General features: G+C 42.8%; 1 protein-coding gene across 1 annotated transcript in view; it reads right to left on the bottom strand.

The window, feature by feature from the left end:
* Positions 1–16,413, bottom strand: part of ttn.2 (titin, tandem duplicate 2) — a gene marked incomplete at its 5' end in the record, with an annotated part of 205,553 nt that extends 189,140 nt beyond the window's left edge. Inside the window, 20 exons of the mRNA XM_079733755.1 lie at positions 42–210; positions 310–474; positions 565–797; positions 884–1,125; positions 1,209–1,436; positions 2,550–2,686; positions 2,806–2,948; positions 3,032–3,202; positions 3,330–3,402; positions 3,588–3,846; positions 3,960–4,013; positions 4,382–4,618; positions 4,921–5,034; positions 8,578–8,955; positions 9,059–9,134; positions 9,381–9,595; positions 9,711–9,793; positions 13,873–14,160; positions 14,641–14,844; positions 16,323–16,413. Coding sequence (XP_079589881.1) covers positions 42–210; positions 310–474; positions 565–797; positions 884–1,125; positions 1,209–1,436; positions 2,550–2,686; positions 2,806–2,948; positions 3,032–3,202; positions 3,330–3,402; positions 3,588–3,846; positions 3,960–4,013; positions 4,382–4,618; positions 4,921–5,034; positions 8,578–8,955; positions 9,059–9,134; positions 9,381–9,595; positions 9,711–9,793; positions 13,873–14,160; positions 14,641–14,844; positions 16,323–16,413 — 3,560 coding nt within the window. The remainder of the gene's footprint in view (positions 1–41; positions 211–309; positions 475–564; positions 798–883; positions 1,126–1,208; positions 1,437–2,549; positions 2,687–2,805; positions 2,949–3,031; positions 3,203–3,329; positions 3,403–3,587; positions 3,847–3,959; positions 4,014–4,381; positions 4,619–4,920; positions 5,035–8,577; positions 8,956–9,058; positions 9,135–9,380; positions 9,596–9,710; positions 9,794–13,872; positions 14,161–14,640; positions 14,845–16,322) is intronic.
* Between the last annotated feature and the right edge of the window lie 9,616 nt (positions 16,414–26,029).

Here is a 26,029-nt window from a genome sequence, read left to right as displayed (position 1 = left end):
TTGCCTTATCCATATATTCCCTGTAAAATGTTTTTACTTACTTGATATGTGGGTATTTGTGTGGGGAAATAATATCACTGTTTTTCAGCCAGACAATATCAGGAATTGGGTTTCCAATGGCCCTGACAGCCAACTCCACAAGAGTGCCCTGCTTCACACTGATGTTCTTCAGCTTCTCAGTGAACTGGGGACGTGCCAGGCTTTCTTTAGCTGTGGATGTTTAAGGACATTCATTGCATCATATTTTTTGTCTCTCTCGTTTGCATATATTCCAAATATTTTTCATCTGTAATTGACCTAAAATCTTACCATCGACACTCAAAGTGATGGAGACGGAGGACTTTCCAGCTCTATTCTGAGCAACAACTGTCCATTCTCCAGAATCGTGAGGCATGGCTGTTACAATGATCAGAGACTGTGTTCCATCTTCTTTAACAACAATCTTGTGGGTGAAGTCATTGACAACTTGATGACCTGTGTAGAAGAGGATACGTTTATATTCAAAAGTGGGTTTCATGACCGGAACGATTATAATTGATGTTAAAATTTGTTTGTTTCGATTACCATTGTGGAACCAGTATGTATCAGGCATCGGCCTTCCGACAACCTTCAGGTCAAATCTGGCAGTCTGCCCCTCAGCGCATTTACATGAGGAAGGCTTCAGAACAAAGACAGGTTTGTAGAGTCTCTCCAGCTGAGCTTCGTCCGTCTCATCAAGCCTGCGAGCCGGAGAACGAGCAGGAGAGCGGCTGGCAGAACGGCCAGGGGAGCGACTCATAGAACGAGGGGATGTAGACCTGGGAAAATATAAGACATTCATAAGTTCCATCATATTCAAAGAAAGAAAGCTTTACCGCAATTCATCTCTTCTCTGCCAACATACCTAAATCTCTGCATCACAGGCTGGGGGGTGTATCTTTGAGGTGTTGTTGCTCCAGAGGGTTCCACATACAGCTTCCCAGAGCTGACAGCATTACCCTTCATGTTGCTGGCCAAGGCGGTGTAAACGCCCTCATCCTCTGGAAGCACCACAGGCAGACGAAGGCTTGCTCTGCCATCCTGAAGGACCTCCATCTGACAACGACCGCCATGTTGAAGACGGTTGCCATCCTTGTACCATGCAATCTGTTGACCGAAAAAAAGGTTTAAGAATTCTGGTACATTCTTATTGAGCCTTCATCAAAATTAGCATTTTCGTAGTTTTTTACCTTGGGAAGTGGGATTCCATCCATTTTACAGTGGAACGTGACTCCCATTCCCTCCATTATCCTGTAGTTTTTGACTAGTGTGGCAAATGTTGGCTGCAAGGCTTCGTGTTCTACTGCGGTCACCATTAGTTCTCCATCCTCTGTCACAATGTGTTGATAGGTAATTGTCATGATCCGGAGCTCAATCTCCTGGATGATCCTCTCCTCAAATGCAGATATATGGAATTCCTGAAATATAAATAGGATTAGCCTGGCATTGCATAGATCAGAGGTCTTCAACAGGGGGTCCGCCACCCCTAGGGGGTCCGCGGAGGTACTGCAGGGGGGTCGCGAACGTTTTGGTTGATTAGACTTTTTTTTTTAAATTCCCCCCGCAATTTTTTCCACAAATTGAAATGTCTTTTAATACACATTGATATGAATCCAACACACTAGCCGCGTTTACATGGACACTTTTGATCCAATTTGTAATCGGAATAGATCTATACCTATCATGCGATTCGAATGTACTATATATATGGCATTTACAAAAGTGGTAAGCATATGTTCGTACGTACGTACGGTCTCTGGACTGCCTGCGACATTTTTATGTAGTTGATTTTAATGAAAGCCCTGCCTGCTCCTTCAATAAAGAAGGACAGCACAGCGACGTCAATTTCTCGTCCGGTCTTTATATCTACCCCCTCCTCCAACGCAAACAATACGTATTTGGATGAGAGTGCGCAGTGAAGACAGTTGGGAGAGAGAGAGTGCTGTTATGCTAGGGATAATGTGCCGGTCATTATAGGGAAAATAAGCGATCAGCAGAGAAATAGTCTGCCAAAGACGTTGACGTCGCTTAGCAACCGGACACGCTGGGGTTGATAAGTTACCGGACTACTCGCGGAGTGATAAGAAAGACACTGACAAACATCACTAATTTTCGTTTCCACGTTTATGTTTTAAAAATCTCCATTTGAATAGCTTTTATGCATGATTACATGCAATTGACAGAGATTGTTGATCTTGGCAGGATTAGTTTATTATGTTATGTTATGTTTATGAATGGCAGTGGCATGGCCACTCTACTCACTGTACCTTGCACTTGTTTAAAATAAAAACATGAATATATGAACCTGTTTATTATTTGAATATCTTAGTATTGGATGCAAAATAACAAGGTTCATAATACATGGCACTATAGGACCAGTTTAATATAAAACACAATTTTATACAATATATAAGTAGGGGGTCCCCGCTCCATCTCTCCATCACTTTGGGGGTCCTTGGCCTGGAAAACGTTGAAGACCTCTGGCATAGATCCTTTCAGACATTAGAGACAACTGAAATATTAGGAAGTACCGTTTCTGTGACAAAGCTCATAGGGGTGGTCATTCTCCTCTGTTCCATCTCGTACTGGCTCACGACCACTGTGGGCTCCTGCACCTCTTCCGATTTGTAAGTCACATCATACTGCTTCCTGTAGGCATCATATTCCTCTATAGACATCAAGAGAAGACAGCTGTTCAAACATAACATCTACAGATACCATGGATCAACTTCAAAAGATAGCCAGTGGGCCTGCAACCTGTGCTTAAGGTATCGAATGATGACCTACCTTCCTCCAGCAGAGTCGCTGAAGCTGAGGCTTCTCCAAGCTGGTTCTTGGCAAAAATTGAGTAATCTCCTGCATCATCAGCAAAGGTCATGGAGATCTCCAATCTGCATTCTCCTGTCTCCTTCTTGTAGGCTACTTTATATCTGAACAGGATATGGGGCAGATTATTAAGCATAAAGTCATAATCCGGCAGATGGGGACAAAAGTCAAGTGTTTGGGACTCTACCTGTATCCGGTAGTGAGGGGCATGCCACTCTTCTTCCAGATAATGTGTGGTTTGGGGCTTCCTCCGACCTGGCACTCAAACACCACACTTCCTCCCTCCACCAGCCTCTGGACACTGGGCTTCTTGATGAAGAACGGTGCAGCTGATGTTCTGTCTGTCTCAACCTCAACACTGCCAGGACATTTTACATTTAGAGATAGTACTCATTTCTGGTCAAACAAGTTGCTTCAGGGAATATATTTAATTGGGAATGTGGATTAAGATTACCAGAGTACCAGAAGCATACACCGTGACTTACGTTTTCTCTTGTGTGATTCCAATTTCTGAAACAACGGATGTAGCTTCTTCTTTGCTCTCAATATCTTCTGACACTGAAAGAAATGACAACAAGATTGTGGTTGCTTTCAATACTGTAATCTGTCAAACCTCGTAGCCTTGTTGCCTATAGTAAAATAATATTGCCAAACATAATCCTATATACGTCTTGAACATTTCTTTAATTGTTATTGCATTAGGGAACAGGAAAGAAGACTTTTCAGTAGATTGTGACTAGTACCTTTGACGAGCAGATAGCAGGACGTGCTGACTGTTCCAGCCTCGCTTGTTGCCGTGCAGGTGAAGCGGCCGCTGTCTTCAGCAAAGGCTTCACGGATCACCAGACGGGCAAATCCATTCTCATAGCTGATCTGGAAGTCAATGGAACTCTCGATCTTGTAGTCCTCTCTGAACCACATGATGACCGGGCTGGGATGAGCAGTGATCTGGCACTCTAGAGTCACAGTCTCGCCCTCTGTAACAGTCAGGTTCTTTAAGACCTACAGTTAAAGACCAGAGGAATGGTTTCAGCATTTCAGCACTGATTGATCATTATTTAGCAAAAGTGTAATAGATCTCATAATGAATTTATTCTTATTGTATTGAAACTCACAGCAACAACTCTAGGAGGAGTGACTGGATCCTGGGTTGGGACCAGGGCAGCCTCCTGGAGAGAGACAAGAACAGACAAGACCAATGAGTTAATTGGTTATTTAGCTGGTTCAGAATGACTTTCTTGTTTCAGGTCTGTTGGTACAGGCGTGAATGGAAGCCAAAGAAACGATGACAAAGAAGACGAGACGTTCAGAAGAAAGGAAGAAAATGAGAGGGAAGATGGAAGAAAGGTTGTCTTAGGAGGCAGGTTGCAAAGGGAGAAGGGTTGCCATGGGAAATGGGTCTTTAATGAAGCAGATGATTTGTGAAGGAAGAGGGGTTCTCTGGCTTTGGCGCTTTAGTGGAGGCGTTAACCAAGGTGTATACAGCCACACAGAGGAGGGTAGGAGGGTGCTGGGGAGGGTGGAGCATAGTACCAACCTGAGGCTCCCAGTCCTCAAATTCCTCCTGGGCCCCTGTCAGGCCAGCCTGTAAGTGAACCTCAGAGTGGTATTGGGGGTCTCTAAAAGGTGGAGGAGTGGGCTCGGGGGTCACTCGTGTCTCCACAACCCTACGAGCAGGACTGGGTGACTTGACTGGTTTGATGATCATTCTAGTGGTTGAGTGGGCGGATAAGTCTTTCTGCAGAGAGGAGATGGCAGAGCCTGCTCTTGAGACCTGACCGACCCAGGGAGAACAGTGTTACTAATGTCAACCAGAGAAAAGCACCTCAAAGCAGGTTGAACATCAGAAGCTGACAGCACTGCCAACCTGTTTCATGGTAAATGACCGAAAGCTATTTCGTTCTTTTCGTAACCAATTAAGGAATTTTCATTATAAAGGTGGTATTAGGAAATGATAGGACAAAATGACGTGTTATTTCTGTGATATCCTATTTGATATTTTAATTGCACATCACACTATCATTTTTTACGATGGACAGTGATTTAGTTTGAAATCATTGGCCTATAGCGCCTTACCTCATAGCTAGAGTCATGTTTAGGAACATTAACTTTGGAAACGGTAAACTTTGGAAAAGGGGACGGTGTTGGAGCCGTTTCCCCTTGGCGGCTGGGTTCTGTGGTTCTGTGAATCTAGAGTGACCGACACAGTTCAGGGTTAAGTGGTCAAGAAGGATCATACCTCATTTGAAACATCTGGAAAGCTTTGACAAGGACGCTGCCCCACCTGGGAGATGTTAGATGTATGTTGCTCTGATGTTGTACTGACAGCAGATGACTTGGCAGCTGTCATTGTAACATGCGTCTCTGCAGCTTCAGTTGCAGCCTGCAGCTGTAAGACTACATGCTCCTCTTCAGCTCCAGATTGCTCCACATGCAAAGGCTGACGAACACGAGCTAGGTCAACAGCAGCCATCACGGTGGCCACTGCCCCCGCTCTTCCAACTCCCTCCCCCTGGAGACAGAACAAGCAGCTTGTTGGATACAGCACATAGATATCACAGTATCTATGGCAACATCACCATCAGCTGGATGGATACAGCACATAGATCGCAGTGCATCTATGGCATTGTGTTGATTAGTGTTTACATACATAGGTCGATGTTAGGTTTCAAATTCAATAAAATGCAATAGCGTATAATTTACTTCTATGTGTCTACAAAAAAACAACTTATTCAGCAATCCAAGCTGGCAGTCTATCACTTGATCATTTAGCTGTTCAAGTTGTGATTTCTTGGTGAAAGTTGCTCTACATCATAAAACGGATGGAGGAGGAAGTCATATGTCGGGGAGGGAGGGTATGGAGGTGGTGGTGGTTTTCACTAGATCTCCATCACCCTGCACCTTTTGTATAGAGACATTGTCACAGCGAGAGGCTGGTTGAACGTGTACGCGAGCGTCGTTCACTCTCGCCATAGTGAACGACGCTCACGCACTGTTCACCGGCAGCCGAGGATTAACTGTAACCAGCCGCCATCATGGCTTCTAAAAACAATAACACCATTGTGGCATGTACCGCTGAAGCCAAAAGTGCATATGAATATTGGAAAGAGTTTAATGAACAAACGACTACAGATTTGAACAGTAAAAAACACTTGTTTTTATGCAAATTGTACCCACCGTTGTCTGAGGGAACTTAGTTCAAAATTCAAAATTGTGAACTTTGAACATGAGCTAGTTAATTTTAAACTATGTGAACTGAACTTTGTGCTAGTTCTTGTGAAGAGTGAACTTGCACAACACTGGCTAACAACATGATCCACCATGGTCACGTCACTCTCCCACCGTCCTGGGAGCCAAACTCACCACCCAACCATACCACTGAACTCCACCGTATGTTAACCCTCACCACCACTTAACCATACCACTGACATCCACACACAGCATCTTAACCCTCACCACCACCCAACCATACCACTGACCTCCACCGCATGTTAACCCTCACCACCACCCAACCATACCACTGACCTCCACCGCATGTTAACCCTCACCACCACCCAACCATACCACTGACCTCCACCACATGTTAACCCTCACCACCACCCAACCATACCGCTGACCTCCACACACAGCATGTAACCCTCACCACCACCCAACCATACCACTGACCTCCACAGCATGGTAACCCTCACCACCACCCAACCATACCACTGACCTCCACACACAGCATGTAACACTCACCACCAAACAACCATACCACCGACCTCCACAGAATGTTAACCCTCACCACCACCCAAGCATACCACTGACCTCCACAGCAAAGTAACCCTCACCAACACCCAAACATACCACTGACCCTACTGCTTATTACCAACCGACTTTAACGCAGTCCAAAAAGTGTTCGAGAGCATGATAGCACTCAGACCACTTTGCAGCAGAGTGAAATACATCAGCTGATTTGGTCTGCCTAGGGGGTGCTGTCTCCACGTTCATGTGCCACGCTCACAGGGAAAATGTGCTTGAAGTTTTATTTTGAGCTGGGTAATGGTAGTGTATTATAAAAAATAATTACTATTGAAATATACTTCCATTTATCCATAAATATTACTCAAGAGATATCAGATTGTTCCCCTATGCGACATGGATCCAACCCTAAATAAGAGAAAGCTTCAACTAAGTACATTTGCAAAATATAGTTTTGAATTCAATACAAAGCAATAGCATTGTGTACCTTTATATGCCTACATACATGCAACATACTCATCACATAAGGCTGGCAGTCTATCGTGTGATCTTTCAGCAGTTTCAGTTGTGGTTACTTAACTTCTGAGAAGAATAAAACCTAAGAGCCACATCTCATGAACTGAGGTCAGGGAAGACTATGTACGACCAGAAAAGGGTTAGTGGCAGATTATTTTACTTTCAGAATCTAGGTAAGCTTCCTTTCATTTGATATCGATATTATTTATTGTCAATCTTATACATCCATGGATTGTCTGATTTTTTGGAGACATTAAAGGGACCTTATTTTATTACCACTTTTATGAGCCTTTACACGCCACATAAAAATGGCCTTCTTATCACCATCTAGAGCAGGGATGGGAAACTGGCGGCCTGCATCCTCACTCAGAGCGGCCTGTAGATAATTTCTTGAAAAATGCGGACTTTCTTTTTTTAACTGCAACTGAATAAGTCAGCCATAGTAATTATAATGTGCACCGATAGAGGGCGTTTCCGTGATATTCGCCGACCCCCTCTCTGCTGCTGTTGTAGAGCAACCATCAGAAACGCATCTCGAACTCTGCAGCTCGAACTCCGAGCTACAGTCAGATCCGTTTTTTCAAGCAAAGCACATGAGATGGGAATTTCATTTGGGAGACTGTTACCAGAGGCATGTTTTCCACTCCTCAGGGATTTTGTTCTCTCAAAGGCCAGCATGTTTGGGAGCACTTACATTTGTAAGAGCTGTTTTTCAAAAATGAAGCACATTAAGTCAAAAGAGATGAACAGGCTCACGGATGACTGTGCTGATGACTGTCAACTTTTTCATATGATGCAGATTGGATGCACAAAGAATGACATTGATATTCAGTCTATTGTGCACCAGCAGACGAAACCACAAGTATCTCATTAAAAAGGAGATTCTAAAAGGGAAATTGGAGCAAAAATGCACTGAATATGATGCCAGATGTAGCACTTAATCTTGGGCCACTGTTTTCAATTTTGTGCCGTCATTGAATGATGACGTATGTGAGCGATTTGCACTGAAAATAATACTAATCACTCATGTGGTTGTTGTTTTTAAAACAAACTTGTTGTATTTGTCGAGTATAAACATGTTAAAAATGCATTTGAGCATGGAAAATATGAAATGAATGTATGTTGGTAACATACAGACATATATAAACAAATATAATAATTATTTTGTAGCTTCTCTCATATCCGATTAGTTGAAGAGCGCGGTCATGTGGCCCTCTGATGGAGATGATAAAAAATGGTGACCCTTTTTATCGTGAAAGTTGCCCATCCCTGCTCTAGAGACATCACAAGTCGGACTGTTGACCAAGATGTATGAAGGCTAGATAGGTCTACCAGCCTAAGCAGTGGACTGGACCAACTAGTAGGTTTATCCTGCATACATCTGGGTCAACTCTCCTTTTATACCTGTAGCTGTATATCGATATGTTTATCGCTCACATGAACTCATTCACTGGTCGCTTCTCCATGCTCGCTCACCTCTTGTAGTGAAGCAACCTGCTGAACCTGCTGGACGTCATACAAGCCCTGCCACTGCTGCTCGGTTTGCATCTGGGAGGAGCTGGTCTGCATCTGGGAGGAGCTGGTCTGCATCTGGGATAAGCCGGTCTGCATCTGGGAGGAGCTGGTCTCCATATGGGAGGAGCTGGTCTGCATCTGGGAGGAGCCGGTCTGCATATGGGCAGAGCCTGCTTGTATATGGGCAGAGCCTGCTTGCATCTGGGTAGAGCCGGCCTGCATCTTGGCAGAGCCTGCCTGCATGTGGGTGGAGGTGCTCGTCATACTGGTGTAGCTGGCAACCCCCGTTGCCCAGCCTCCCTGTTTCCACGGGGGCAAGACCTCCGGTGAAGAGGACACCTGGATGGAGAAGAGGACCAATCACATCCCAGTTAGATAGTAATGTTGTTATGATTGATGTGAGTTAAAGATGAGTTTGGAAGTTCCAAGAAGCAGTTCTCACCCGTTTCCTGGTCATGAGAGGAGATCTGACTGGTCTGATGGGAGATACTGAGGGCCTGCCGGATGGAGACACAGATCTGCAGAGAAACAACAATGTTAAGTTCACTCACACATTGTACTCATACTAGGACCATCCACAGCTCAGATCACCAGTGGCCCCGCCCTCAGCATCAGGCTGCCTTTGTCATATTGACGTGGCAGCAAGGAGCACAGCTGGTGGGTTATGGAAGAAGAGTTGGTGTACTTTTCAACGCATGACTCATACTCAGCTGTAGCTGCAGATATCAACGGTAGGCGTGGCTTGTTTGATTAGCATGCGTTACCTGACAGGTGCAGGTGTAGGGGCCTTCACGTGTCGGACAGGTGAAGGTGACTGGTGGCGGCCTCCGGTTACCCTGGAGACCATCGAAGGTGGGGACTTGGAGGTGGGTTTGGGAGGAACCCTTGGGGGGGTCTTGTGTGCTAACCGTTGAGTCATGCCACCTCCTTCTACATGCTTCTCCATCATGGTGGCGGCCAGGAAACCAGCCTCAACTCTCTGAGGACGAAAAAACCAAAACAGTGAACAGGGGAGCAAAGTGTGACAGTAGCTAGTGAAGTTATTGGACCAGAAGTTGCTTCCGGCAACTGGGAAGGAGCAGAGAAAGTCTTACCCTTTCCACTCTGGTCTGGGAGGAGGCCATTTGAGAAGAGGACACCACCATCTTGGTTTTCTTAATGGGCACAGCATCCTCCCCTGTAGCACATACACATCTCTAATCAGTTAGCCTCATGCTAACCAACAGTATGTATACGAGGTTAGCCTCATGCTAACCAACAGTATTTCTACAAGGGTAGCCACATGCTAACCAACAGTATGTCTACAAGGATAGCCTCATGCTAACTAACGGTATGTCTACAAGGTAAGCCTCAGGCTAACTAACCGTACATCTACAAGGTTAGCCTCATGATAACTAACAGTACATCTACAAGGTAAGCCTCATGCTAAACAAATATTCCAGCTGCTGCTGTCTGGTAGACGCAACAGCAGCATCCGGTCTCACACCACCAGACTCAGGGACAGTTCATCCCCCATAAGACTCCTGAGCTACTTAGCTCACCATTTTCACACCAGTTTATGCTGCATTTTATATATTATTATTATTATTATTATTATTATTATTATTATAAACCTATTGTTATTGTTAGTGTTATTATTATTCCGCCACGTTTGACTTACACAGCCACTCGCAAAACATTCTACGGCTGTAGAGGTTGACTCAAGGTTAACAGAGAACAAATATTACACTGACTGGCCCAAAGGTGGCGATAAAGCAATAGTCCAAAAATCCAAACTTTGAACAAGCATATCGTGTGATCCCTTTGACTTACAGTCATGAAAGTTTGCCCACACATGCATATCCTCATGATGGACATATCTGCTTAATAACCTATGACTTTCGTTTGATAGATTTACGACCATTTTGAACTTTGTTAAAAACATTAAATTCCCTAAGGATCCTAGGTTTTTTGACTTAGACAAAAATCCTTTATCACATAACATCTATGGACCAATGTCTTCAATCTGACATAAAGGGAAGTCTGTACAATAAAGATAAAGAAAAAGCACCCAGGACTGCATTGACTTCTAAAAAGGGAGTGCTTTAAAACGTGTAAAGACTTAATGCTTATATCAACATCAAAAAGGACTCCTATGATCTTGAGTCCAATACAAAAGTTGTTCAAAAATCAAATTCTGAACAAGATAAAGTCCACATATTTTCAATAAGGGCGTGGCATCGAAATGGGCGTGGCCTCTGACTAAAATCACCACAGTTCATAGAAAGAATGTTTGATTTGAGCGGGACCAACTTAGTGGCTGTTGGGGACCAAATTTCCAATTGCTCAAGTAAGATGAAGTCAATTTATAACAACATGGCGAAAATGTATCCATATCGGGCAATAGGGAGCGTTATAACAATTAACTGAAAATGCAACCTCTCCAAATTCTACCCAGATTGGGCGATAGGGGGAGCTATAACAATTGACCTGTCGCTAAGTCACACCCCCGTCATAACCATGACGAACTCGAACAAACAAACCAGACTAGATAACAAAAACATATGGAAAAATGTCAGCTGACAGTATATCAAAGCAGGTTTTGGATACGTTTTGGGTGATAAATTATTTAATTTCTCCCAGGAGCAATCAAAAGGGACTACATTACACTATGGAGGGGTATATTCAAAACTTTAAAATACATACAGAAGGTGAAAAGCTTACTTCAGTTGGTATTCTGGCCTGCCACACAGTCTGATCCACATTACACCCTTTTTCTTGTCCCGTTGTGGCTTGGGAAAAGGGATTAAATATACCTCATGCTGCAGCCTCCCGGCATACCGAAGCACATCGTTTGACCACGTTTCTTTTTTTTTACACAAACAACATAAATCCACCATTAAATTGTTATAATATGCCTCCTCCCTGTTGTTTTCAACGGAGTTGTCCGAGCTGATGTCCGAGTATAGTTGAGGCTGGAATGTCATTGGCTCATCTACGTTCTAAGGGCGGAGCTTAGCGACAGGTAAATTAACTGAAAATGCAGACTTTGGACGGACATATTTTCTGACGCCTTTCACCTACAGTCATTAAATCCTGTAGACATTTGTCTCTCCTCATGTTGAGCAAATGTTCCTAGGAAACCCAGAACCTGTAACATAATGGCGGCTGGACGTCCAAATTAGACCAATCAATATTAGGTGACTAAAGGCGGGGTTAACTTGAGTCAATCATCACCAAACTTGGTGTGCTCAAAGAAGCATAGGTCAAGGTTAACCAGGCTAAACTCTTGAAATTTTCAGGTGTGGTTACCAATAACCCCCACTACCCATAAACCAAAATTTGTTGCAAAATTTGCACCCAAAGGTGGCGCTATTCTAAAAAATCATGAATTAGGCTTATTTCTCCTCACCAGATTGACCTGGATTCAAAATTATTTGAGAATATTAATCTCTAGAATCATATGCATTAATAAACCCCCACAATTTCATATTAAAGCTAAACATGATAAAAAGATTCACAGGCTACAAAAATAATTTAAAAATTCACCAAAATCGCCACATAACATTTTTAGACCAAGCCTCATCGAAAATAATTTTTTTTATTTAGTTCCATTTGAGAAATATTGGCCAATAAAGTTGGAGCAGGTAGCCCATCTTTCTTATATGACAATTTTGTTATTGTATAAAACAACATACGACTATTATTAGGTGGATACCAATACCCCCCACTACCCATAAACCCAAATTGTGGTACTGCACCCAAAGGTTGTGCTATTTAAAAAAATCATGAACTAGACTTATTTCTCCTTACTAGATTGACCTGGACTCAAAGTTCTTTCATCATATTAATCTCTAAAATCAGATGCATCTTTTTCACCCTGGTCTGCTCTAAAAATGTTTACTTTTTCCACAATTTCATAGAAAAGCCAAACATCCACAGTCTCAACTCATTTTGCCTATATGACCATTTTGTTATTGTATAACTACCAATAGGTGGATACCATTAACAGTGCACATTTTCAGATCTGTACTCTTTTAAGAAAGCCCTTAATTCTATTGTTAAATGTGTGCTTGGAGTTTTCTTGATGTTGTGTGCTTATCAATCTACATTTTCACTATGTGAATGAGGCTTCATGCAGTTCAGGAATGTCAGTGGCTCAACGGGATAATGCCGTGTACTGGTGATTCTTAGGTTGAGAGTTTGAATCCTGATTAGAGCATTATGAACAAGCTTAACATGACATTCTGTCATTGCCACTCATTTAAGAAACACAACATTGAACAGCACCTGAAATTCATCAGGCAATCAACATTGCAGCTCATTAGTTTCCATGAATCGGACTGCCAAGACACAGTACGGCATTAAGGGGAACTTTTTCATTAACCATTTTTCCTTCATAATTAACTCTGTCATATTTATATTTCTTCCTTTAGTGTTCTTGACTACAAATGTTTAATTTCCCCAGAATTTCTAAGATTTTTCAGGTATATGCTTTGAAGAAAGCCCTTAATTCACTTGAGAAATGTGTGCTTTGAGTTTTCTGGTTGTTGTGTGCTTATCAATAGACATTTTGACCATGTGAATGAGGCTGCAGTTCAGGTTTATGAGTGGAACATCTTTCCTTAAAAATGATAATTATATGTTATATTTATATATCTTCCATTAGTTTGTTCTTGACATTTAATTTTGCTCGGACCTTGTTAATCACCGCTTGTGGTTATATTTATTATTACTATTATAATTTATGTATCGATTTTACATAACCACTCAACTCTTTTACATCGGTACATATAACGCATAAATATTCTAATTTCACATTTTTATATTCCATGTAAATTCTATTTTTCTATTATTCTATTTTGTTTACAGCTTTTATTATTATATTTTTATTCTAATTATTTCATTTCCAGTTTTTGTTTCTCTTATACTTTTTTGTTTTTTTGCATTGTTGAAGGAGCCTGAGACTCAAGAATGTATTTGCCAGCGCCTGCTGCTGTTATTGTTGTGCATATGAAAATAAACCATCTTGAATCTTGAATCTCATTCTAGACTGTCATACAGAGATGGTGAATACAGAGACATGTCATTAAAGAGCATATATGGGTTGGATAGTACAGAGACAGGTCATTAAGGAGCAAGAAAGGGTTAGACAGTACAGAGACAGGTCATTAAGGAGCAGGTAGGGGTTAGACAGTACAGAGACAGGTCCTTAAGAAGCAGGTAGGGGTTAGACAGTACACTAGCAAGACAAAAAGTACATCCAAATGATCTTACCTTGAACCAGGAGTTCAGCAGTAGAGGTAGCTCTTCCGCTGCTGTTTGCGGCGTTTACAGAGTACATCCCAGAGTCCTCTGGGAAGGCTTCAGCAATAAGTAAACTGTAAAAGTCTGCTTCCTGAACAATCTTAAAATCGGGGGAGCTCTGTATCTCAGCTCCCTCCCTGTAGAACTTCACCACAGGTGTAGGGATTCCTGTCACACGAACATCCAGTCTCACTTGGCTTCCTTGTCTTACTGTCAAACTCTGAAGTCTCTGAATAAAGTTGGGTGGCGCAGCCTCAGCTGTTGACAAAAGGAAGAGATTTTAATAAGTCAATATTTGGTTATGTTTGGTTCTAGTAAGTCAATTCCTGTTGAAACTGTTCTATTCTACCAAGTCTCACCTGTAACTAGTAGCTAAGCAGTAATGCCTGCTCATGTCACACCTATAACTAGTAGCTCAGCAGTAATACCTGCTCATGGCTCACCTGTAACCAGTAGCTTGGCAGTACTACCTGCTCATGTCTCACCTGTAACTAGTAGCTCAGCAGTGCTACTTGGTCATGTCTCACTTGTAACTAGTAGCTCAGAAGTGCTACTTGGTCATGTCTCACCTGTAACTAGTAGCTCAGCAGTGCTACCTGCTCATGGCTCACCTGTAACTAGGAGCTCGGCTGTACTACCTGCTCCTGTCTCACCTGTGACTACTAGCTCATCAGTGCTAGTTGGTCATGTCTCACCTGTAACTATGAGCTCAGAAGTGGTACATTTGTCATATCTCACCTGTAACTAGGAGCTCAGCAGTGCTAGTGGCTTGTCCAGCACCATTGGTGGCTCTCACAGAAAATCTTCCACTGTGTGTGGCGGTCACTGCAGGGATCCTCAGAACAGCGCGGCCATCGCTGAACGAGATCTGAATGCCGGGAAGAGAGGCAGCAGAAAGGACCTGGCCATCACAAAACCAGCTGACCTCAGGAACAGGGGAACCTGGTGGACATTAGGCATCAGTTAGCATGAGCAATTATCACAATCTACCAGTTAGCAGACACCATTAGCACAATCCTCCAGTTAGCACGATCCACCACTTAGCATTTAACACTATCAAAATAACTTAGACACATACATATGGGTCTGGCAGAGCTAGGAACTCGAGAACTCATATATATATAGGATTCAAATACCGTATTTCCCGCACTATAACGCGCACCGGATTATAAGGCGCACCTTCAATGAATGACTTTTTTCATAAATAGGGCGCACCGGATTATAAGGCGCATAGCATAGAAGATACTGCAGTCAAACGTTTGACTGGGGATGCGTTATGCATCCACTAGATGGAGCTGTGCTAATTGTATAGCTCGTCACGCGCAACGCAACTGTGAGGACGAGTTGCTGTCTTTAGCAGATATAAAACTGGAACCTTTATGACAAAAAAGTAAAACACAATTACGCAGTTCCAAACCTTAGATTTTTTAAATATCTTGCAAACGTGAATGATACAAAGTAGAGCATCGCACCCTCGAATCTTGTAGTGTGGCCAGTCTTCCGCCCGATTTCCTGGCTCTGTGATCGTATAGTGTGACCTTCCGTGAGTAAGCGCAGTAGAATGCTGTGTGCACTGACTACGATAGCCGTAATGCTGCAAGCGGTGTGGCTTTATCGTAGTCGTAGTGAAACATTTTATTATTATTATTAAATTGTTTTTATTGGTTTTTCATACTGAAACATTTTGACAGAGCGCCGTTTACAACCAGTATGGATCAACCAATTAACCAATTGATCCATATATAAGGCGCTCCGGATTATAAGGCGCACTGTCGTTTTTTGAGAAAATTACCGGCTTTTAAGTGCGCCTTATAGTGCGGAAAATGCGGTAATCCATCCAACACCTTACAAAAAGGGTACATTAATGAATTTACATTAGGTGATGCCTTTAAGCATTAACTAACGTTACCTTACAGTTAACTAATGGTCTAGTAATCATTTAATTATGGTGTTCATGTTAACTGATAGTGGTCATATTAAATAATGTATTAATTTATACATTACTTACTAGCTAACAATAGTTTAATAACCACAACTAAGGATTGGAGATGCATGCCTATGCAACCAAAATGTACGCTAACTAACAAGAACTGAACTACAATGCAAATCCTAACCACTATTCCAATGCTATAGAATGCTTCTTACTGCATTAACTTATACTAATTAATGTTAATTAATAGTTAATTAATGTTCCGTTATTGTAAAGTGTTACCATCAAATTTGAGCTCTACCTGATAAACATATCTAGATCATCAGTATTATGGAGAGAGGGAAATATCATTTAAATTATACCATGCTTAAACTTTGTAAAAAAAGAGGTGTATGCGTTCAGATGTTATCCTCCATTTTGGTTCAATTTATTTTAATATGATTAAAGATCAATTAGAGAAATATATTGGACGAGAAGTGATTGTTCTTACCACTAACTTGAGCCTGAAACGTTGCAGCACTACCCTCTAGTGCCACAACGCTTTGCAGCGGCTGTGTGAATGTTGGCGCCTTTGTCGACATGTTGCTTGGCACCCTGCAGAGAAAATAAACAAAACAGTATTGAGACTACTTTCATCTATTGACAAATATTATGCATGTGTCAAATTCACCAAGTCTGCATGGGTTGTGTTTCAATGTGTTATGTTCTGTAGAAATGGGTTGCGTGTTGTTGTGAAGAAAAGCGATGTGTTTGCAGTATTGTGTTGAGTTGTGTTGCATTGTGTTGTGTAGCAATATGTTGTGTAATTAATGTGTTGTGTTATGTTGTTTTTGTAACACAAACTGAAATCTGTAACCTATTTTGTAACAGAGGATGCCATCATGGCTCATTTAGATAGCGTGGTAGATTTGTTTATCCAACGTGAATGAAAACATTAACATTTTTGACTATTGACCGAGTTACCAATTTGTATTACTCAAATAATGGCATTAATCAAAACCATTGTAGACATAATCACACACTCCATTTCCCAGACAATTTCTTCCTTGTATTAAACATTATGGCATTTCAACCCCCCAAGCAAACGCACTAGAAACACATAGAAAACATTAGATATCTATAAACTGTTGTGAATCCAAGGACCTCCCATAGAGAGAACCACACCTCAGCTGCTTGAGGCATAGCTGCTTAATAACGACACATTTATTTATAGATGTTAAGAGGTTTCTAATCAGAGCAGAACCCTCCCACCTGCCACTTGAGCCTCTCCACTAGGGTGTTAAACCGGTACCCAGACCAGCAGACCGGTTTACATGGGCTAGTCTAACCCAGGCTAGGATAGAGTCTAACCCAGGCTAGGATAGTCTAACCCAGGCTAGGATTGAGTCTAACCCAGGCTTGGATAGAGTCTAACCCAGGCTAGGATAGACCAAGCCAGGCTAGGATAGAGTCTAACAGACATGGGGGGCTGTCCTGTCTGCCCCAGTCAGCAGCGGACCAACTGGAGGGGCAGTCTCGCTCTCTCTGCGTTCCCCAGGCCTTAATTACTGAGCAGCTGTTGTGCTGGCTCTCTGTCAACAGTTGAATAACCTCCTCTCTCTCTCTCTGCGCTACAACAGTCTGGAAATTAACCAACACTCATTTCATTAGTTACGAGAGGCAACTCTGATCTAACACTGGTCCAAAATGCAGAAAATAAATGTTAGAAATAAGTATGAAAGGGTCAAATATAAATAGAGGGGGGGGGGGGGGCGGAGCTTCAGAAAGCATCTGCTCGGGGAAGACATCTCTGTCTCCATAGTCTATTCCTGGAGGTTGTGGAACATCACAAAAACATCTACAAAGCCACCAGCATGGCAAGCCCTTAAACCAAACACCCTGAGAGAATTCTCAACACCACCAGCTGTGGTAAACCATCCAAGCTTTTCAATGACGGGATATTAAACATTGAACTTATACCTGGATTTCAAATTGTAAATCCATAGGCAAACTTATGGTCGCAATGTAAAGACTAAAACACAATCAATGATCAGAAACAATAATGATGGATGTAAATGTACACTGATATTCTAAACTCAGAAGAATTATGTGGTTCCTTGAGGAGAACCATGACCTGGGGGAGAGAGCAGCGATTCCTAACCATGGAAATGAGGATGACATGAAGACTTCAACATTAACATCAAACTGTCTCAGGGTTTTTCTTTCAGCGTCCAGACCCCAATGGACATGTGGCTGAGAACAGGTTCAGACAAAGGGAGGACTTCTGATGGAGGCCTCAATACCACGACTCACTGGGTCTAAAAATACCCTCCCCTTCTTGATTGACAGCCACCATGTGGCACATAGCTGGAGGTGGAACTGATAGCCCTGCTGCTGATTCCCTTAAAAAGACATGGCCACCCAGCCGAGACGCCACTCTAATGCAATCAGGGGCTATTCTGGGAAGCTCCTAAATCGCCTCACCACTTTATAACCTTGGAAATTAAAAAGAAACAGCAACCATTGCATTCTTCCACTAGATTGATTATTTCACAAACAAATGTTTCATGAGATGAACTCTTGGTTCCAACTGTTTAAGGTCAGGTAAGAGGTAAACTTTGACAGTGTTACAATGAACAGTGGCTGGACCCTTCACAGATGATATAGAATAGTGAGGAGCAGCATAAGGAAGTTGAGAATTGAATAAGCCACTTACTTGTGTCCACAAGGATGCCTGTTGGGATGGGACTAGGCCCAGCTGTGGTAAAACAATCTCCTTATCCAATGATACTGTTAAAAAAATCTGAAGGAAAACAGTTGAGCCTCGAAAGAACCCAAAAAACAAAACTACACCGAGACAAAGCCGTGTAGTTTTGTTTTTTCCTACGCAATCCCTACACCCGAGGCAAGGCTGGGAATGCTCCAACTGCTCAGAAGTGTCGATATGGTTGTGTTACTTTTTATACCCCTGGGTGGCCCTGCATCATCACCCTCAAACCCTTATTGGTCAACCTGCTTGTGCAAGGCACCATGGGAGGTCAGTAGCCATTTTATGCAAGCTCACACCTGTCAATCACTTTACAAACAGAAAAACATATAGGCAGGCAAACAGACAGTTGACAGAGACAGGCAGACTGCAAGACAGGCAGACAGATTATTCTCCTGCAGAAAACATCTTCTTCTTTATGATCTAATTTGTGAATTTTTTTCACACTTAATATTTAGCTAATGTGTTGAATTCACTTTACTATTACACTTTAATTCTATAACTTATTACTCTGATTATGTTTTAAGTCCCCAAATACCACTGCAGCCATCCTAAAAGGTCTGGATAATACATCGATAATACATACAGCAGAGGGACTGAAACTGAGGAGAAACCTCAGACCTACCTGGTCCAGGACCAGGGCCAGTAGGTGGTCTGGTCTGTTCCAGGACCGGAGCCAGGAGGTGGTCTGGTCTGTTCCAGGACCAGGGCTGGTAGGTGGTCTGGTCTGGTCCAGGACCAGGGCTCGGAGGTGTTCTTGTCTGGTCCAGGGCCAGGGCTGGTAGATGTTCTGGTCTGGTCCAGCACCAGGGCTGGGAAAAGGTCTGGTCTGGTCCAAGACCAGGGTTGGTTGGTGGTCTGGTCCAGGGTTGGGAGGTGGTCTGTTCCAGGACCAGGACTGGGAGGTGGTCCGTTCCAGGACCAGGACTGGGAGGTGGTCTGTTCCAGGACCAGGACTGGGAGGTGGTCTGGTCTGGTCTGGTCCAGGGTTGAGAGGTGGTCTGGTCCAGGACCAGGGCTAGGAGGTGGTTTGGTCTGGTCTGGCCCAGGGATGGGAGGTGGTCTGGTCCAGGACCAGGGCTGGGAGGTGGTCTGGTCTGGTCTGGTCTGGTCCAGGGATGGGAGGTGGTCTGGTCTGGTCCAGGGCTTAGAGAAGGTCTGGTTTGGTCTAAGGCCAGGGATGGGAGAGGCTGAGATAAGAAACAAAGAATGTGTGGAAGATCTCTCTGACGGGGGAGACACTGAAGGCTTCTGCTTCACACGTCAAACGGTGAAACTGAGAAAGCCTGCTTTGAGATAGAAAGAAGTCCAGTGGCGAAGTACCACAGTAACAGTTATTATCTTTTATTATCTACCAACACTACATTTAAATTAAACACTTAACGTTTTCCCTTTTAATCAGTTGTGTTACTTACTTCTGTAACTTCTTTAGGTCTGTGTTTTGGTCAGGGGGTGAGACAGTGTAAGAGTTAGATTGTGTTGGAGTAAGATAATGTATTAGATTATGTTAAGTTAATTCAGGTTAGGGTTAGTTAGTTAGTTAGTTAGTTAGTTAGACAGTGGTGGGGTTGGACAGTGTTGGGGTTAAACTGTGTTGGTATTAGACTGTTTTGGTTAGAAAATGTTGGGGTTCAACTATGTTTGGATAAGACTAATGGGATAAGATAATGTTAGGGTTAATGGGTCAGGGTTCTCTAAGGTTCGTGATGTTGAGTTAAGGTTCTCCATGTCTTCTTCCAGCTGGGAACCCCCTAACTCTGCTCTTCCTGAGCCTCATCACCATGGTGACCACACCAGGCTGTTCCTGTCAGTCTCTCACATGCCTGGGCAGTTATGTCAACAGAGATCCATATATAGACAGGGAGAGAGAGAGAGAGAGAGAGAGAGAGAGAGAGACATTTATATATATATATATATATATATATATATATATATATATATATATATATATATATATATTAGGGCTGTCGAACGATATATTTTTTTTAATCGCGATTAATCAGATAGTATTGGTGAGTTAACTCGCGATTAATCACACTTTTAAAATTATATTTAAAATCCACTCCAATAGAGCTTAACAGTGACCGCCGCCTTTTTTAACAGCTCTGGTTCCGGATGAAAGATTCTGATTCATTTTCACCGTCAACTTTTAGTAAAATCCTTACATAAAGAGTTTTAAGCCTGGAACCAAGCCAATCGTTCATCAAGGTACTCGTGACCAAAATATGTTTGATTCTGGGCAAAAATGTATTTGGAATACGGAAGAAAAGGCAAAGGCAAAGACTGTGTACATCATTTTTGTGCACGAGTGAAGAACTTCTCATCCATAAACCAGAGTGGCGAAGTCACGCCCCTTCCGGTAGAGCCACTGGAACCTATGAGATCGAATAAAAGGAATAGGTTTCAACGGAGAGAAAGTAATTCTTTTCTGGAATATGCATATAAAGACTGGTCCCAGTCTTTATATGCACTGGATTACACATATGTTGTTTCTGGATTTAAATGCTAATTTTTCATGTCAAGAGTTTGACCGTTTATAGTGCAATTGTTTAGTTAAAGGCTGTAGAGAAAACACAATGAGAAAGACTACATGTCTCGTATGTGACGTCACGCTCCCTGCGACTGGCGTGGACAAGACCAACAATCTTTTAATGGTTTTCACCTCTTTCGATGCCTTTATCCACCTCTTGGAAAAAAGCGGTGAAGTGGAGCAGAGAGATCGCCATGTCTGTACCAGAGTTCCAAGTGCGGTTGGTGACGTATATCATTTGCGTCGAGAGGAGCAAAGAGCTGTAGTTCACAAAGTGGCCTCACACAAAACCTAACATTATCAAACTTCTTCGCGAAAATGTTAAGTTTTCTTTGCATTTAAAATTATCATTTATATCCACAAACAACATATGTGTAATCCAGGTTATATAAAGACTGGGACCAGAAAATAATTACTTTCTCTCGATTGAAACCCATTCATATTTTTCCGATCTCATAGGTCCCATGGACTCTACCGGAAGGGGCATGACTTCGCCACTCTAGACCTCTGAAGAATAAGTCCCGCCTTCGAGGCTCCTGGTTCCATCGGACAAATGTCTATGGCAGTGGTTCTCAACCTTTTTTGAGCAAACGCCCCCCTGATCTTCTGGCGCCACAAAAAAAAAAAATGACATAAACTAACAACCCCACTCACACTTGTGTTTAATTGCTTAAAGGTGTCATTGCATCTGTAGAGGTATAGGTTCACATGGTCAAAATTGTATTCATTTAATTTTTGTGGGCAATCTACACGGTTAATTATGAGCCCCCAAGTTATTTAATATATGTTCTATAATTGTATGATTGAGTTTTCCTGTTTCATGCCAATTAATATTCTAAGGTGTATTGCCTAAGTTCCGCCACTAAGCGATGCTATTGAAGTACTGAGGAGGTTTGGAGCAGAAGAAGAAAGCTCTGTTGTTGATGTGTTTTTATTATGGTGGAGAAGAAGAAGTTTTTTGATTGACTGAGCAGATGCTTACATAGTGGGGCTGCTTGAGTCCATTTTTGAGCCGAATCGTTCACTTCATGGTACAAGCACCAAATTTGGTACAAATGATGTCCAGGACATACCTTCTAATAAAAGTACGTTGCCCAGCTGAAAATCCAAGAGGGCCGCCAGTTTTCAAGATGGCCGCCTCGTCAAACACCAAAAAAAGGTTTTCGAGGTAGAACTTGAATTAACAGAAGAATGTTAATGATCCAAGCATCAAAATGAATGTATTATGACTGGAATAACTCGATGGTGTCAATTGAATTCCAATATGGCCACCAATTTTCAAGATAATGGCTATTAAATGACTAAAAAGTAGCGTTTTCGCGTTTTTTCTTCAGTTTTCTGCAATGATCTTAAGTGAAAATCAGCAGAATTCTGAGGGATGTGTTTTTTGTGTGAATCATTTGTGAAAATGTGTCCAAACTTTTGACTGTCACTCACCACACACACACACACACACACACACACACACACACACACACACACACACACGCACACACACACACATACAGCAACACAAGCGTTCTTTACTGAAATAAAAGTACTAATTTAGCAATATAAATGATAATTCATTAAAATTCTGTGGTCAACATTTATTGGTTAGTAATTTTTTATAAGAGTGATGTCAAAGCACAACCAGGGCACACTGGTGACATCACTGCTGTGAGACTCAGCATGGGGTTCAGTGTCAGCTTGTAGTGTACTAACTGTAGTTGTAGTTTACTAACTGTTGTAGTGGTGTACTCACTGTAGTTGTAGTATACTTTAGTGTCCCAAATGCTATCTAATAAGCCCCTGTATAGACTCAACTAGAAGTTTAGTTAGTTGTAGTATTGTAGTTAGATAGCCGCACCTGAATTGACAGGATGTGCCAGCGCGGGATAGCCGAGCCAAGGGTAACGGGGCTTTAGTTACCTGGATGGTGTACAGATCGCACGGGATTTATGGCACTGGATGAACGATCGGGCTAGGTGTAGGGCACCAGATACTTGAACCTAGTTGCATCCCATATTCCAATGTGCTATGATATTTTGTATGTTTGGGTGGTAAAAGGATAATCCCTCGACCTTCAACTGTATAAGATGTCTGCCGATAATCCATTGAGTTGTGCAACTAAAACTGACTGGAGCAAGTGTTGCCTCTGTCAGACAGATACAAAAGCAGCGTTGAAGTCTCCCCCTACCCGTTATGAGTGTAGTTCTGACGGCTATTCCATGATAGCCAAAAACATACCTCTATTTCAGGCAATCAACCTGTTGCCCATCAGGTTAGACACATCCAGATTGGATGATGGAGGTGGCATTGAGGATACATTGAGGCGAAACGGTGCAATGTATCACCAAAATTGTCGCAAAATGTTTAGCAACTACAAACTCAAGCGTGCCACTAAAAGAGCAGCTGAAACTCAAAATGATCCTGGTGAAGGACATCAAAAAATTCGAAGGGCTAGCACTGAAGTACAGCAGTGTTTCTTATGCGAAAAGATGGAACCAACATCAGAGATGCGACAAGCCATGACCATGCAGCTGAATGAGAGGCTCAATGAATGTGCTCGTAACCTTAATGACGGAAAGCTTCTGGCATTATTGAGTGGCGGAGATGTGGTGGCCCTAGAACTTAAATACCACTGGTCTTGCTTAACGGACCTGTATCACAGAGAGAGGGCACACATTAAAGCGGAAAAACAAGAAAAAATCCAGTCGTCTCAAGAAAAGGAAGCCTTTCATTTGGTGTTCTCTGAACTTCTGACCTATGTCATTGAGGCAAAAAAAACAACAGTGATGGGCCTTCTGTGTTCCGACTTGCTGAATTGGTTAGTCTTTACAGGGAGAGACTTAAGCAGTTTGGGACAGACCTACCTGATGTGAATGCGACCCGACTGAAAGAAAGGCTTTTGGCAGAGATACCTGGACTTGTAGCCTACAAGAAAGGGCGAGATATACTTCTGGCATTTGAAAAAGATGTTGGTCCAGTCTTGTCAGAAGCGTCATCCGATGCTGATGCCATTATTCTCGCCAAAGCTGCCCAGATATTGCGCAGGCACATGGTGAATCACAAGTCTAAGTTTGAGGGCAATCTCTATGAGAGTTCAGTGCACGATTCCTTTCCTCCAGCTCTACTTCAGTTTGTCTGTATGATTGAACATGGGGCAGATATAAAATCTCAGATGAAATTTGGAGCGACTACAAATGATCTGGCAATGGCTCAGCTCCTTCAATACAACTGCTTTGCCAAGTGCAAAGAAGGTGCTGCCACACAAAGGCATTCCAGAGACAGGGAAACCCCATTTCCGGTCTATATAGGGATGTCTATTTATGCTAAGACCAGAAAGAGACACCTTGTGGAAATGCTGCATGACCATGGTCTTAGTATTCCATATAATCGAGTACTTGACATATCAGCTCAGTTGGGAGATGCAGTTGTAAACAGATACATTGAAGAAGGTCTGGTTTGTCCCCCCAAACTAAGAAAAGGCCTCTTCTGCACAAGTGCAATGGATAACATCGATCACAATCCTTCATCTACAACTGCGACTTCATCATTTCATGGAACCAGCATCTCCATCTTCCAACATACATCATCAGAAAATCAAGGCGAAGTTCGAGAACCAATTCTTATTAAGAACAGCAGTGTAAAGAAAGTCCCGGAACTTCCTGATTCCTATACAAATGTCCACCCTGCTTTCTTCACAAAAAAGAAGCCATCTCCTCCAAAGGGCAATGTCACATATGCATCTCTGCCAACTCTCCTCCTGACAAATGAATATGAATGGCTGCAGAAGGTTAGCCTAACACAAGATGTAGATGATGAGGTTAACATCACTTGGTCAGCTCACCATGCAGAGAAGAAGCGAGGTCTTGCATTTGATGTGAGCATTACCTCACTCTTCCCCCTTCTTCGCGATGAGGCCCATTCTATTGCCACAGTGAGGCATACCATGAACAAAGTCAGGGATGCTATTGCACACCTCAACCCTGGTCAGGTCCCTGTGATAACTGCAGACCAGCCTATTTATTCTATTGCCAAACAAGTCCAGTGGCACTGGCCTGACCTGTATGGTGAGGACAAATTTGTTGTAATGTTTGGCGGTCTCCACATAGAGATGGCTGCATTCAGATCACTTGGGACCCTGCTTCAGAGTAGTGGGTGGACAGGTGCTCTTGTGGAGGCTGGGGTGGCCTCTTCAGGAACAGCTGACTCCTTTCTTTCTGCCTCAAGTGTCACAAGAACACGCCACATGCACCAAGTTACAGCATGCTGTCTGTACATGCTCCGAAAGGAAGCATATGAGTACCATTGTGCAGAACAGAATGATGGAGCGCTGAATTTCAATGACTGGTGTGAGAAGTGCAGGAAGGAGAGTCCTCAGTTATAATTCTGGGAGCTTGTGTTGTCAATGGAATTGGTGATTTTCTCGCTGGTCAGGTCTTTCAGAGAGGCTAACTTCAACTTGTATTGTCAAGCACTGTCTGCTCTAATCCCCTTCTTCTTTGCAAACAACAATGTGAACTATGCTCGATGGCTCCCCATTCACCTCAGAGACATGGTTTCTTTGGAGCAAACTCACCCTCAGATTTTCAATGAATTTCAGCTGGGAAAGTTTGTGGTCCACAAGACTCACAGGGAGTTCTCAGGCATAGCCATTGACCAAGCTCACGAGCAGGCTAATGCAGTTGTTAAAGGTGATGGTGGTGCCATTGGAGTTACTGAGGATCCATCTGCACTGAGGCGGTGGATGGTGTCTGGACCAGAAGTTAGCCAGTTAGTCAACCAGTATGAGTTGACATCTGAGGTCAATGAAGCAACTGAAGATATCAGGCATCATGAGCAGACTCGTCAGTCTCAGAAGTCCTTCACTGACAAGGTCCAGAGGTTGTTTGCTGTGATGAAGGATCTGGGTAATCCTTTTCAGGAAGAGTCCAAA

The sequence above is a fragment of the Pollachius pollachius genome, assembly GCF_949987615.1.
Source record: "Pollachius pollachius genome assembly, chromosome: 3".
In the NCBI taxonomy this organism is placed as follows: Eukaryota; Metazoa; Chordata; class Actinopteri; order Gadiformes; family Gadidae; genus Pollachius; species Pollachius pollachius.
The sequence above is the reverse complement of the archived record's forward strand: the minus strand, read 5'-3'. Positions and strand labels throughout refer to the sequence as shown.